The 16,382-nt window shown below is 40.3% G+C and overlaps 1 protein-coding gene across 1 annotated transcript in view; it reads left to right on the plus strand.

Moving 5' to 3' along the window:
• Nucleotides 1-323: 323 nt before the first annotated feature.
• LOC309601778 (uncharacterized protein) overlaps nucleotides 324-16,382 on the plus strand; it is a gene marked incomplete at both ends in the record, with an annotated part of 87,584 nt that continues 71,525 nt past the window's right edge. Inside the window, 3 exons of the mRNA XM_082334907.1 lie at nucleotides 324-614; nucleotides 5,664-5,775; nucleotides 8,801-8,955. Of these exons, the coding sequence (XP_082191033.1) occupies nucleotides 324-614; nucleotides 5,664-5,775; nucleotides 8,801-8,955 (558 nt within the window). The remainder of the gene's footprint in view (nucleotides 615-5,663; nucleotides 5,776-8,800; nucleotides 8,956-16,382) is intronic.

Here is a 16,382-nt window from a genome sequence, read left to right on the forward strand (position 1 = left end):
GTGCTACATTTTTTAATGTCCCCAAATAGGAACCACAGGAGTCTGTTAAATGCTGTGGCCATTTCCAGCATACAAATCAATTTTCCTTGTGGTGGTGAAGTGGTGAATAATGCCTGGTTTGTTTAAAGGAGCATGACTGATTTTGGATTAAGGATCCTGACACTTTGGCATTTTTAGTTTTATTTATTGCACACAACCATATAAAATCTGGTACTGGTCTCAGTGCCAGGAAAGCTGAAAGAACCACATAACTCCTGGTGCGGCAAAGAGGTTCTCCTTCTGCAAGGCATTTGCTGGACTCCTGAGAAATTATTTTGAATAACATGGCAGAGAAGGATTTCATCAGTTGGCATCTACTGGCTTTATTTTTTCTTCCATTTTGCTTGTGTCCAAATGAATACATGGAGGTGAGCAGAAGATCTTATAAACCAGTGGCCAAAATATTGCAAAGTCACCACCAGACTGGTCAAGTGCAAGGTTCAAGAAGCAGGGAAATATTGAAACAGCAGAGCCAACTTATAGAGTGGACTGTTGCTAATGGCACTTCTACAGATCAAAAAGTCCTGAGACCAGAGGTAGATAATGTAGAACTGCCTATCTCAGACAGAGTCCAGGTACTCTGAATTAATCTTCTAAAGATAACTTTAAAGCTAATGAGATCTTTTTTTTTCCCCTAAGTTTATTAGTGATATATTTATGAAATTATTTTTATTAAAGCTGTATATTGGTCTGTATCCTGCTGGGTTTCTTTATAGGATCTTTTAATGAGCTAGTAGAGCCAGCAGTGGTTGGGGACACTAGTATCAACACAGACAGCAGCCCTTTGTTTTGCTGAAACTATGATCCTCTGCAATCATATATTGTGATATACAGTCTCTTAATTATTTCAAGGTATCACTTATTTAATATATTAAAGTTTTAGATTCTGTTAACTCATTTGGATGTGAAGGAAAATTACAGACTTTATAGAGAAATTTGGAAAGATTCAATTAGCAGAGAATAAGTTTACTTGAAAATTATGTATATAAAGTATATTCTTTTGAGCTTGAGACAAACAATGAAATTCTGAGTGCTCAAAAATTTTAAGGAATAGCTTGAAAAAACAGGTACTAATGTATCTGAGATCTGAGTAGATTTAATAATAATATATATCAACTTGACAGTTTCAGTGTAAAAAAGATTTGGAATGAAACTAAATCATCTGTAGTATCTGCTTTTTAAACTGGGGATTTTTTATGCCTTTTACATGGCATTTTAGATATTATAGTCATTAGCTCACAGCAAAGGGAAAGTGGCATAATTTGATTATACATAAAATATTGCAATCCAAATTTAAAAGGAAAAATCTGAAGGGCAGAAGATTAAGCATTTTCTAGCATTAGGCAAAACAAAATTCCATTCAAATGAAGATGTTGTTGACTGATATTTTTTAGAAACAACAAGAACATGAGTGTTTTGTTTCTATTACTGATACAAATGTTTGAGTCCTGTATAGTTCACCTTTTATCATTTGTGTTTTAAAACTCTTTCAGATCAAACTATGATATTTTGAATTCCAAAAATCATGGACATGCAGACAAGTGTTGAATAATAACCTACTTCATGATAAGCAGAGAGGAGATTTGATTTTAATCCTGTCCTAGGCTTAAAGAACTGAAACACATCCATGTATGGGAATAGGTTTAATACACCACTATATTCCTTGTATTTAAATTTTATAGTGCTTTACATTTCATATATATGTTCATCAAGTTCATATATGTTCATCAAGTGCACTCAGCAAAATAGATATTTAACTGTAGGTACGTTGAATTGCACTTGCAGTATATAAACAGCATAAACAATCAGGTATATAGTCCAATGAGCCAGCTAGTGTGTGTGTTTCTCTTTACTGCAGAGAGAATTGTGCAGCTGCATACTATAGACCATATATTATTGGTCCTTAAAGAAGATTCCCCTTTAACTCAACATAATTTCAGATAATGCAGGATTTAATACAAAATTATGACTTTTTTAAGGGTCAAACTCTCCCTCACAGAAAGTGTCACTGTCTTTGGGGTGCATGTGTCTCTCATCAGAGAATTTACTGCAACATGCTTGGAGTTGCCTGCTGGGGGAAGAGGCTGTGACATTAAAACTGAGCCCAGCAAGTCTGAGTATAGCTGATGGCAGTCATTTACCTGCCAGTCTCCTCTCTAGGAAGCAATCTTTGCTGGGGAAATGATGCAATTTTTGTCTTACTGAAATGAAATGGAGCACTAGCAGATGCATGACAGGGATAGTCCATTATAGAGTGGCCGACGCAATAGGTATTTTCCATCTCCAGACTCCAGGGATTTCCACACAGAGGAGGAACAAAGGTGGCATGGACATGTTTTAATTTATGTCGAACCTCTCCCTTCCCCTTGAGCTATCTGAAAGCTGTTTAGCAACTACAACAGCTGAAAACAACCAATCTGTGAATGGAAAGGTTTCACCCCTAAGTCCCTACTTTCTTGGTTATCTTAGCTCTGGCTGGAGAATTTCACCTCTTGCTAAAGTGTTTTAACGATCCCATTCCCTGTTGTAGAATAAAGACAATAGCATTTGTCTTTGCTGAATCAGGTAAAAAGCCAGTTTCCACGCTGCTGGTAACTTATGAAAAATATAATATGCATTTCCCAAGCACAAGAACTCTTAGTGACTGGAGAGAGCCATGCCAGACACATTCTTCCTTTTTAGGTTGCTCCTTGAAAACCTTCAGGTACCCCTCAACCTACTGGTGATTTGCCCTGAATTTTGGTGGTTTGTTTAATTCTTTGCTAGAGAAGGGGCATGGAGGGCCTTGGTGCCCACAGAGACGTGCTATTTCGCATTCAAAACAGGAGCCAAGAATGGTGGATGTACATTACTCATTTTCTGCGTTGTCTTAGACAATATAACAGAAAAAATTAATCAGGAAGTGAAAAAGGACTGGGTCTCCAATTATGATTAGTTCACAACTTTAAGTTAAGGGAATTTTATACACCATTTGCTGCCTAGAACTTCCTCCTACATACTAAATTATAGGAAATTCAGCAAATAGCCTTAGAAACATTCCCAGTTTTCTATCTGTATTAGGATATCAATGCGGCAGATGCATTTCGCAAGCTCCTAAATCATATTCATGTTCTGAGAGCAATGCCAAAGATTCATTGTGCAATAAAATTTATGTGCAAATGGCTGCATAGGACACCTTTGTCAAGTAGGCTGTAATTAATCTCTTTGTCCCATTTGAGTGTAATTTTACATTAGGCACAGGTTTTTTTCTTTAAATATACTCTTCATAAAGTTCTCTGGTTTTAGAGATTAAAAAAGTATCCTGAATATTCATTGTTCTTGGCAGCTGTGAACATTTTTTCCTCCTAGTCAAAGGATCAGTAAAGATAATAAGTTAATACTACTTTATGACTTGCATAAGTAGTTATTTTGAAGTCAGTGGAACTGTTCTCATAAAACTAGGCTGGCAGGACTTGCCCCATTTCATATCCTGCTGAGCTTCTGGAGAGATAATGCCAAATAGCATTTGGTTATGACCAGCACTAGTATCTATTTTATGATATCATTGCTGGTTAGCTAATAATGTCATTCAGGATTTCAGTGCATTGGGTAAAATCCCAAGTCTTACCTGCACAGAGAGAGTCTCACATGCAATCCAGTTTGCTGGACTCATGGTTTCCCTTACCTATAATCCACAGTTCTAAGTCTTTGGATATTTCTAAGCTGATATTACTTATTTGCTCTTGGCAGGTGTATATATAGTTTGCCTTCTCATTTAACATGAATATGAAGCACTATTGAATAAAGAGCTGGAGATTTTAATCTCAATGCAACATTAGCATTTCAGGTGGTGCAAAATGTTCACGCAATTCCAGTCCTCTTGTACTTGGCTCTCCTTCAAGGACTGAAAATGAGCTGAAAGCAGGGCTACTTCTTCTCTCATATTAGGAAAGCTTTAAACAGTGTGTCTGGTGATTGTCAGTTATGTTCTTCTTAACAACTGGGAGAGATAAGACAGCAAGAAAGATACAAACAGGTTCTCCAGGAACAGACAGTCCAACAGACAGAATGATTTTTTCTCATAAAATATAGACCTTATCCAGAATTAAGGCAAAAAGCATAGTATTGACCAAAACCCCATAAATCTGAAGCCCTTCTGCCCATTAGCAAGTCTTAACATTTCCATAACTCTTTGAATATGAAGCATATTTGTTGAGCTGTCAGGTCAGCCATTATTCCCACGGTAGCTCCGTCAGTGATTCCAGCTGGATAGGGCACGTGTCTGTCCCATTGGAGGAGTAGCAATATTTTGGTGGCATGAAAGGTGTTTTCCGTATCCATAAACATAAATTCCCAAGCCTCTTGAAATTAATGAATTCTGGGGGTATACTTGGTATTGTTCAAAACACAGGTAGAAAGATTTAGTGTTTCAGATCAACCCAGCTGATGACCTTGAGGGCAGGAATACAGGTCATCTATATGTTCATTTGGCAGCTCCCATCCCACCAGAGGCTCATTTGCTGCTGTTAAGCAATAGGTTTGCATTAGGCAAGTAATTTGAGGATGATAAAGATGAGTGGAAAGAAAGGGAAGGAAGACAAATAGTAGAATAATTAAAGTAGTAGTTGGAATGGTGTAACTATCCCCCTCCAGAATTTAAGAACTGCAGATTTGCACCTCAGGATAATAGCAAAGTATCGTAGGGAAAAAGCAACAAAGAAGGAAAAATGCGAAGGAGGTAGAGAAATAAAATCAAACCCAGGACCTCTACCTCAGCTGACCCATCGTAAGCTTTGTGACCACTAAATCACCACAAGAGCCTAGTTATAAAATTCAACCAGGATTGACTGAGACCCCATTACAATAATTTGGGAAAGAAAAGCATTGAAATAAAGCTATCATCAAGCTATTATTACAGTAGCTGAGCTGTGTATAATAAACTCATTAGTTTATTTATGTTGCTATATTAATTTCAGCATATAAACAGGTTTTCATAGTTACACACCCACAACTACAAATAATCAAACATCCATAACACCAGGTGTTTTGGTCGGTTCAAATTTTTGCCATGTACTTTTTTAGGTTCTCCCAACTTTAATAGCCTGTAAATATGCAAGTCTGGGGCCATGAACAGGAATATGCTGCACAGACATTTTTTAACATCTCCTTCCAGCAGTCCAACCCAGTTTTCTTTATGTTTAGTGGAGGATAGTTCATTGCTGAAGGTCAAATGAAGTGCCTTGTTTCCTACCACTAATTGCACATATGCTTGTTTGTCAACAAAGGTCAGCTGAAATGTGGGATCAGTGAAAAGCAGGATAGGAACCTAACTGAAATATTCATCTAACTTTCATTACTCGGTATTATTTTATTTTCAAAACCCCCATTATTTGACAGGACAAGGTTTTTTTTTTTAATATTCATATAGCTCTTAGAACATTTGTAGAGCTTTCCCCTTAAATGTTCCAAAAATAACATCTTTAGGGACAATCCAAATATGGGAGATTTCGGCCCAGATAAGAAGTGTTTTGAAAACTTAGCAAATATATAAACAGAGAATATATAACGAAGACCCTGTAACCAACATGCATATGATTGATGCCCTCCATGAATTAACTATTTAAAGCTTATTTTTGTGCACTTAGCCCCCACAAATCGGACCGCAGAATCCAGACTGTAGTTTGTGCTGCTGTGGTGACTTTGGAGTTCAACTCTACCAAGGGCCCCCAGGACCTCCTGGGCCCCCTGGGATGCCAGGTAAAGATGAAGTTTAATTGATTTTTTTATCAGTCTAATTACAAGCTATTCTATGAAATATCAGAGAATGGTCCAAACACTGGTATTTGGGGACAGATTCAGAAACAAGTTTTTCTATAATTTCTGGGGAGACAGATTTTCAGTTAGACTCTCAAGTCTTTTCCAGTGATAACCCATTTGTTAATAAAATTCAGCTTTCACAAATTCATACTGAAAGTAATCTTTTTACAGTTCTAGGGCAAATTGTTCTCTCTTCTTAAAGCAGCATGAAGCTTCCATTAAAGTTGGAAGAACTTGTTCCCTGGAGTTGATTATTGCAATCACCTTTGAATATCCAGTTATGCCATTGTGTACTGTATTCAGGAGCTTTTTTTCATCTAGCATACTGCTAGCCAATATTTTACAGAGACACACATGCTCCTATTCTCTCACAGAAATGTCTTCTTTTCCTTCTTTCTTCTTGTCTTCCATAATAAAAAAAATACTTTTTTTTCATTAAAAATGCACACAGAAGAACAGGATACACAAGGGTATACTTTGACCTAATAATTGGCATGGAAAAAGAAGAGCCTACAGAAGGGAAAAAGAAGAGCCTACAGAAGGGAAAAAGATAGTTGTATGTTGGTGTAAGTTTATTACAGCAGCTACCTTCAGGGATTTGGAAATCACCATTCCTAAAGCAGACGTATAACGTAAATTAACATGTCACTGACTGGCAGATTTGTCTCATCTTCCAAAGCTTTTCTCTTCTGTTATTACAATAAAAATGCAATTTCATAATCCTTCTGTCTCACAAATATACTGACAGTAACAGACATAACAGATAACCATACACAAAAAAACATTTATGATGTGGTGACTTCTGGTAGAAACAGTTTACAGTAACAGTTAAATCTGACTGTTATGAAGTTAAATCTGAGTGAATGAAGTGTTTCAAGAATTAGCTTCAGTTGGCAAAATATTGAAATAAATTGTTACTTTGACATATTTTGGGTATTAGGCATAATTAGGTCATAGGCATACTTGGCATTAGCCTGCTGTGAGCTATTCATCCATCAACCCTTTATAAAAATAGTATTGATCATTACAGATATAAGAGAAATCTAATGGTAAGGCCTCTTGTGCAGAAATATTGCATTACATCTTAATAAATCATTGAGTTCTTAGAAATGAGACAAGATTTTGTATTATGCTCACACTTTCAAGGCTACCAGTTGATACAGGGAGACACAGCCCAGTCCCAGCTTTGCCCTTTCCTTATGCGAGGATGTATCTCAATTACACTCTCATGCCACAACAGGATGCCACAAACACATGGCTCACAGCAACCTTCTGCAGCCTGGAATTTCTCTGTCGTCTCCTTCATCTGCTGCATTTCATATCATTGTGCACATAAGGGGAATGACAACAGCTGCTTTTCCCTTGATTGAATCAAATGTCACTTGCACGTTTCTGTTCTGAACTGGTAGAGAAGTAGTTCTGGCTTTACAAGATGGATCATTCTTGTTATTTTTAAGAGTTATTGATTTCTCCATTCAAATAAAAATTTGCTTAATTTCTTCCACCATTTGGCTTCCTTGTTTGAAGTCAATTTTTTTCTCAATACAAAAACTCTGAAGAATCACTTAATCATTAGATTTGATCTCAGACAACACCATTCTTCTTGTAAATTCATAACCAGAGTGACTAATCAGAGAGCAAGCAGAGTGGCAAAGAATCTAATTTCAGTTCAGGTAGAATTAGAACAATGATGACTCTAATTAATCCCATGAGTAATTAATTGAAAGATCAGGCTTTTGCTTCAGGTAGGCATAATAATTGCTCAGTTATTCTAGCCAACTTTAAAATTTTGTCAGTCACATAGATGTTTGCTTGGTAATTTCCTCAGTAAACATCAGAAAGTAAGTAATACTGCAGATGCAGGAATTTGTTTTTATAATGATCCTTTTTATAAGAAGCCATCTCAGAAAGCTTTATTATAAGACTTCTGTCTTTCTTTAAATCTACGAACAAGCAATCAACCCCTTCAAGCTAACCAGCACCCTGAGAATGCAGATCCTCCCATTTCTGGCACAAATAGGTCATTTAGCTAGTTTAAGGCTACAGCCATTCTCCATTTGTGTAGACATGTTTTAAAGATAGAAAAATGTTCTTCAAATTATCTTATCCTATCCTAATCAAATCAAAAATTAAATTGTCAGGAAATAAGTTTTTACACGAAAGGAAAAGCAAGAGTGCTTATGTAGGCTACCTGGTATGTGTCAGCAGGCAGTGGCCTTTGCTTTCCATGAGCCTCACGTCTGCTGGGGTCTCATCCTTGTACATCTCCCCAACAACGCAATGACCTGAGACATCTGCAGTTTATACAGCAATATGAAGATAGCATGAGGGTTAACTCTTAAACACCGATGTACATCCTTCTGGAAACTTGTTCATCAAAACCTTCACCTTCAGCTTAACCCCACAACTGTTTCGTATTCATCACAGCTCAATATGGGTGTTATGGTACTGAAAAGTGCATGTGTTGCAAACTGGTGGAAAAGGATGCTGTCGCAGATCATAGAATCATAGAATCCTTAAGGTTGGAAAAGACCCTTAAGATCATCGAGTCCAACCGTTAACCTAGCACTGCCAAGTCCACCACTAAACCATGTCCTCGAGCACCACGTCTACCCTTCTTTTAAATACCTCCAGGGATGGAGACTCAACCACTTCCCTGGGCAGCCTGTTCCAATGCTTGACTACCCTTTCAGTGAAGAAGTTTTTCCTAATATCCAACCTAAACTTCCCCGGCGCAGCTTGAGGCCATTTCCTCTTGTCCTATCGCTTGTTACTAGGGAGAAGAGACCGACCCCCACCTCGCTACAACCTCCTTTCAGGTAGTTGTAGAGAGCAATAAGGTCTCCCCTCAGCCTCCTCTTCTCCAGACTAAACAACTCCAGTTCCCTCAGCCGCTCCTCATAAGACTTGTTCTCTAGACCCTTAAAATTATTTAAGTTAAACAGAAAGCTCTGTTTTCTTTAAGGAAATCATGGAAATAATGGAACTAATGGAGCAATTGGCCAGGAAGGAGACAAAGGTGAGAAAGGAGACAAAGGAGAAATGGGACCGAGGGGAGAGCGTGGCCATCACGGACCCAAAGGCGAGAAGGGTTACCTTGGGATTCCCCCCGAGCTACAGGTACAAAGTCTCTGGCTTGTGTTGGCTGCAGCAGTTCTCAGGTTATGGAGTTTTCTTCTCTGAAAGGCAGCACCTAACTACTGTAGGATACTTAAGAAGCAAATCCACCTGTAAATTAATAGAGTGAGAGACATATATAGTACTTGTCTTGATTGACAAATGTGCTCTGCCAGATCTTCCTGGAAAAAAAGACAACAGGGCTTAATCTTTCTTTAGAGTAAGAATCCAGATGAGAAATGGGCAGGAAGAAACATATATGGTTTCCTTTTAGTGCAGAAAGCTAGTATCTGGGTCATTAAAGGAGAATAGTGGGGGCTATAATTTTTATATTAAGCTGTATCACATACTTAACTCTGCACTTCATAGGGCATGTGAACAGAATAAAGGAGTCACTCAGACCCACGCTTCCCAGCTCAATCATGCTTTATGAGATTCTCAGAAGCATATGTATCCAACTCCTCAAAGTATTGGATCAAAACCTCTGAGTGCAGACATGAGTCCTCTGGTTTTGAAAAATACTCCTCAGTATCTATCTGTCTTTTTAAATGTCTCAATACCTTAAATATGTTGAGAAGCATGTAGATTCTGTCTATGAATGAGCTACCCAAAAGCCAGGTAAGCATTAAAACATGGTGTTGTGGTTTAACCCCAGCCAGCAACTAAGCACCACACAGCCGCTCGCTCACCTCCCCCCCCCCCCCCCCCCCCCGGTGGGATGGGGAGAGAATCGGAAGAGTAAAAGTGAGAAAACTCATGGGTTGAGATAAAGACAGTTTAACAGGGAAAGCAAAAGCTGTGCATGCAAGCAAAGCAAAGCAAGGAATTCATTCACTACTTCCCATGGGCAGGCAGGTGTTCAGCCAATAACTTCCTAAAATGAAAGCTAGCAAACAGTTTATGTTTTGGAATTATGAGAAGTATTGGAAAAAAATTCTCCCAGTTTGTTCATTACATTGTTTTAGTTGATCTCAATCTGCAGTTTTGTTGAAGGGGGGGGGTGATGGGAATTGGCAGAAAAAATCCTCAGCTTTATATTTCTGAATGCCAGGTAGTTTAACAACAAATCCCAAACAATTGTTCCCATCCCAAAAATGTTGTTTAATTAGTCCCTGATTAGATGCCTGTTACTTTGGGAATGGGCATGGGGGCAGCTGAACTAGCAGAATTTTCTTTTTGTCTGTATTTCCATCAGTGTTGAATGACAGATGTTATATTGTAGTGCACCCATGCAAATATTTCTAGTGTCTTTGATGTTTTGTATGTTGCATAATTATTGTTTATGATTTGCACAGTGGTGGCAATCAATTAATTGCAAATAATTTTTGCATTCTACAATGGATCAAATTTGTATTTGCAAGATTGGCAGATGAATATTGTGATCTGTGAATGTTTATAGTCAGAAACATCATCTTAAATTGAGAAAAAAACAAGCCTGGCACATAATTTCCTAAATTTATGCTATTTTTTTTTTTCCCTCGGGTCCTTCAAATGAAAGAAAACTGTCTGCAGTTCTCTCTAGAACTGTTACTCTCTGGTAATAATGTATTTTAATAAACCAGAAATCATTGATCTTTCTAGGTCACGAATACCATGGTTTGCCACAGACAAACCATGGTATATCGGTTTTAAAAGGCAGCATTTTCATTGCGCTGTCAGTACTGCCAGGGATTTGGAGGGGCTGTGTCTTGAGATTGTAAATAATAATCGTGTATGGGGGAGTTACAGACTTGAGTGCATTTAGGTTAAAATTCAGTTTGGTGCTGTTGACTCCAAATAATCTCAAGTATGATGAGTGCTCTGACTCCTCACAACTCTGCCCACTTGCAGGTGGTTAAATGAAGAAAGAACTTGAATAAGAGTAAGAGTACTTGGTGAATATAAACTGGGGCTGTTCTTCACTGCTTCTTTGTGTGTAGTTTCATGGCATGGAGCCCTTCCTGCTCAGGGCATAAGTGCCTTACTGGGCTGTAGGTTTTGGAATAATAATGGGGGCTGGAAAGAGCAGGTAAGTAACTTGTATGAAGGCCAGCGGGTTGAGCAAGCGTCTGCAGACATCGCAGGCCTGGTTCTTGCAGCGCACTGATGTATGAGAGGGCTGCATGAAGTGTCTGGATCTGCTTGGGTAGCCGTGTGGAGCAGCAAGGAACCATAATGCGCCCTCGCCCTCACACCAGTGCTTGGCACTGTTGCCGCTTCCAAGGCGTGGGGAGAGTCAGACAGGAGGCAAGTGAGGTTAGGCAGTACGAAGGGGCTTCTATGACTGGCCCTGCGTGCCAGGAAACACAGCATGTTCAGAATGTGCTTCAGCAAGGAGAAGCAAGGAGGCCAAAACATGGGTCGTTCCTTCAGTCTCCATCTGGAGGTAATGTAACATGTGCCCCTTACTCTGGACTGCATTGGAGAGCAACAGTCCAGGTGTTATCATATATACCAGTATGACCATAAAAAGAATATTATTTAGTATGAATAGGTCTGTCTTGCATCTCATGTGGGTGAGAGTCTTTTATTCATAAGGTGTTTTTTTTTTATATATATATACCTTTTCTTTGGCAGAGTTGCCTTAAAAAGACGCTTCTAACAGAGTGCAGTATGCTGGCAGGTGGCTGACAAACTAGCTGGGGTGTGGTATAATAGAGGGCATGGGAGGCAAAAAGCATTTGGAGATCTCTCTGGGGTGAGTGCGTAGTTTTCCAATCTACTATTCCTTCAGGAAAGGGAAAATTAAATGTCATGGAAGAAAGGACTTCCAAACTTGATTCATGAATAATCATAATGAATCCTGCCCACGGATGCCTGGAGTGGATGTCTTGTATGTAGTCCCTGTTTTACCTTGGCAATTAAAGTTGGTGTAGTAGCTTCATTTCTTAGTCAACGGCTGTGTACTCAAGCATCTTACATGGAGCAGGGAAACATGAATGGAATAAAACTGCTCCTTGCAGCATCACTGAGGTGGTGTTGGGTTTTTTTTCCCCCCCTTGCCTGCTATGCAGCATGGCATATAATATACCAGCTGCCAAAGTATAACTACCCTTGTGATTGCTGTATTTCATTTGCACTTTCCTCTAGCTAAGTTTATGGTAATTATAGCTGAGTTGGCTAAAGAACTGTCAGTAAGTACTACTTTCATCTGTGGTCCTATTCTGACAATGAAGATTATTTATATCATTAAATGTTTGTACAAACAGGTATTAAATATGTAGCATTTGCCCTCCCCAGTCTTTCTGCTGTGTTAAGTGTGCAAAACAAATAAGAAAAGGAAACTGCATGTCTTAATGATGCATTGTATTTCATTATTAAAAAAAAAAAAACCACCCAATGTTATGTTTCTCAGTCTTTATCAGCTTATTATCACTTCTTTTTCACACTGGGACTGTCAAGGGTCCTTCTGCGAGGGTGAAAAACATCTTTCAGTTGTGTTAGCACTGTGCTGAATATAATAAGGGACTGGATCTAAGACTAGGACTCTAAAATCTGTTATAATTACAAGCAATAATTTGTAACTATGAACTTGTGCTGGAGCTTGCAGCTGTTTTCTAATTCTGTAGATGTAGTGCGAGTCTGTGTCGTGGTTTAACCCCAGCCGGCAACTAAGCACCACACAGCTGCTTGCTCGCTTCTCCCCGGTGGGATGGGGGAGAGAATCAGAAGGGTAAAAAGGAGAAAGCTCGTGGGTTGAGACAAGAACAGTTTAATAAGTAAAGCAAAAGCTGCACGCACAAGCAAAGCAAAGCAAGGAATTCATTCACTACTTCCCATGGGCAGGCAGGTGTTCAGCCATCTCCAGGAAAGCAGGGCTCCATCACGCGTAACGGTTACTTGGGAAGACAAACGCCATCACTCCAAACGTCCCCCCCTTCCTTCTTCTTCCCCCAGCTTATATACTGAGCATGATGTCATATGGTATGGAATAGCCCTTTGGCCAGTCTGGGTCAGCTGTCCTGGCTGTGCCCCCTCCCAGCTTCTTGTGTACCTGGCAGAGCATGGGAAGCTGAAGAGTCCTTGACTAGTGTAAGCACTGCTCAGCAACAACTAAAACATCAGGGTGTTATTAACATTATTCTCATCCTAAATCCAAAACACAGCACTATACCAGCTACTAGGAAGAAAATTAACTCTATCCCAGCTGAAACCAGCACAGTATCCACCCCTTATTCCATACCATATACGTCATGCTCAGGTCCCACATTATCCAATACATCCTCATTAACCACCCCCCCCTTCCCATCCTTTGATACAATATACAGGTAGCATTCCCTTAGTCTATGGACCACCCCTGTGAAATGTCTTTAAAATGTCCATAAACATCCACAAATATCCACAAAATGTCCATTGAGTTCATTTAGTCCATGACTTTGGGCTCCATCTGTGATGGTGGTCACTCAGGACAGGAGAGGTGGTGTGTTGTGTGGAGTTATTGGGCACCAAAGCCAGCTCAGGTCGGGTCACTGCTGCACTTGCACTGCTTCTTGTAAGGCTTCTCCGTTGGTTCAGGTGGTTCCTGCTATGGCAATTCCCATAACATGCAACTCAAATCCTGGGTTACAACAATTTAAAGGTATTTCCATTGCAGTCTCCGCCCCTGGCCCCTTTGGACCAGACCATTGGGTTTAACACTGCAATGGACTCCTCCCCTTACCCCTGCTCTGGCTTGGACCTAGCCACAGCCTGCAGTCCCTTAGGGGTTTATCTGCTTCAAGTGGAGCCTTATCTATGAGCCACAGTCTCTCCAAGGGTATACCTGCTGCGATATAGACTTATCCACAGCCACAGTCACTTAGAGGTGCACCTGTTCCAGCATGGCCTTCTCCATGGGCCACAATGCCTTCAGAGATATACCTGCTCCAGCATGGCCTTGCCCACAGCCACAGTCTCTTCAAAAGTAAACCTGCCAAGTAAAACATGGCCTTACCCATGGCTGCAGTCCCTCCAGGGGCGTACCTGCTCTGCTGTGGGCTTATCCATGGCCACATGCTTTGAGGTGGTCCAGCATGACCTCATGCACAGCCACTGATGCTTCAAGGTGTACCTTCTCCAGTGTGGACTTATCCTTGGGCCACAATTCCTTCAGAGGTATACCTGCTGCGGTACAGACATAACCATGGCCACAGACACTTCGAGACATACCTGCTCTGGCATGGGCTTATCCATGTCCACAGACGCTTCGGGGTGTCCTGCTCCCACGTGGACTCATCCACAGGTCACAATACCTTCAACTCAAGTTCACACTGGAGTTCCAGCCTGTCCAGTACAGCAGCACAGAAACAGCAGCTATGCCCTGGCCATCTGCCAGCCCAGGCACATGGCCATTGCTGTTATCAAAATGTTCCCAGGCACAGCAGAGTAAGATCATAGAATCGTTAAGGTTGGAAAAGACCCTTAAGATCATCGAGTCCAACCATTAACCCAGCACTGCCAAGTCCACCACTAAACCATGTCCTCGAGCACCACGTCTACCCTTCTTTTAAATACCTCCAGGGATGGGGACTCAACCACTTCCCTGGGCAGCCTGTTCCAGTGCCTGACTACCCTTTCAGTGAAGAAGTTTTTCCTAATATCCAACCTAAACTTCCCCTGGCGCAGCTTGAGGCCATTTCCTCTCGTCCTATCACTTGTTACTAGGGAGAAGAGACCGACCCCCACCTTGCTACAACCTCCTTTGAGGTAGTTGTAGAGAGCAATGAGGTCTCCCCTCAGCCTCCTCTTCTCCAGGCTAAACAACCCCAGCTCCCTCAGCCGCTCCTCATAAGACTTGTGCTCTAGACCCTTCACCAACTTCGTTGCCCTTCTCTGGACACGCTCCAGCACCTTGATGTCCTTCTTGTAGTGAGGGGTCAAAACTGAACACAGTATTCAAGGTGCAGCTGCACCAGTGCTGAGTACAGGTGGCTAGCAGTACAGTAAGCAGCAAAAGCAAAAAGCAGCCACTAACGAGCTCTAGACTCTAACATACAGTAAGGCAAGCAAGCCCCATGGCAAGCACAGGAGCCTGCCAACTAATAGCTAAACAGCACTAACAGCTATAAAGTCAATCTATCTAGCACATTACAGTCAAATCTATCATTATCTCAAACCCTTCAAGCCCCACATTGGGTGCCAAAAAGGATTGTCATGGTTTAACCCCAGCCAACAACTAAGCACCACACAGCCCCAGTGGGATGGGGGAAGAGAATCGGAAGAGTAAAAGGGAAAAAACTCATGGGTTGAGATAAAGACAGCTTAATAGGTAAAGCAAAAGCTGTGCATGCAAGCAAAGCAAGGAATTCATTCACTACTTCCCATTGGCAGGCAGGTGTTCAGCCATCCCCAGGAAAGCAGGGCTCCATCACAAATAACAATTATTTGGGAAGACAAACACCATCACTCCAAACATGTCTCCTTCTCCTTTTCCTTCCCCCAGCTTTATATACTGAGCATGAGGTCATATGGTATGGAATAGCCCTTTGGCCAGTCTGGGTCAGCTGTCCTGGCTGTGCCCCCTCCCAGCTTCTTGTGCACCTGGCAGAGCATGGGAAGCTGAAAAGTCCTTGACTAGTATAAACACTACTTAGCAACAACTAAGACATCAGTGTGTTATCAACATTATTCTCATCCTAAATCCAAAACACAGCACTATACCAGCTACTGAGAAGAAAATTAACTCTATCCCAGCCAAAACCAGGACAGTCTGCTACAGGTGTGTTTAACTTCTAAAAGGGAAACTGCTTAAAAATTATGAAGGCTTAAAAAGAAGCAGCTGGTGGGCTGATATACTTAAGTTGTATGGAACTTGTTTAATGATATCTTCTTGGAAGCTCAAGAGAAGTGATAATTTATAATTATTGTCTTTATTTTTTTTTTTTAAAAAGCACAAAAAAGCTTGTGGGAATAAATAGAGTAAGAAGTAAAAGCCAGTAAAAGGAAAAACAAAATTTTGTTCTTGCAAATGTATTAATTATATTCCGGTAGGGGAGAAATGAAAATTAACATAGAAGCTGATAAGTTTACTGAAAAAACTTGGTTCATAAGCAAAAAATGTCTTGAAGAAAAGCTTCTTAAAGGTGCACAAATTGGGACCTTTTTCAAACACTTCGGAATTAGGTAGCCTTCCTGAGATTCTGTTAACAAGTGTGTGATTGAGAATAAAAGAAGTGGTTGAAGGAGACAAGGCCATAGCAAAGCAGCTATGTTATTTAATGAAAAATATCAAATCACTAAGAGGAGGTGCTATTCAGACAGTGTTTCAAAAGGGATTAATATAAAACCGCTGAATTACTAACTGTGAGACATAATCTATCACTTAAATTGTCCTTAGAAGATGGGTAAACATGAGGGCAATGAGTTATCTTGGATGGCAGAACAGTAAATGGATCAAATGAGCAACTGATGGAGGAAAACTCCAGCGAAGTGATGAGAATGCACCCTTTGACTCGAAGTCCCTAACCAGAAGA

The sequence above is a fragment of the Platalea leucorodia genome, assembly GCF_965183815.1.
Source record: "Platalea leucorodia genome assembly, chromosome: W".
Taxonomy (NCBI): domain Eukaryota; kingdom Metazoa; phylum Chordata; class Aves; order Pelecaniformes; family Threskiornithidae; genus Platalea; species Platalea leucorodia.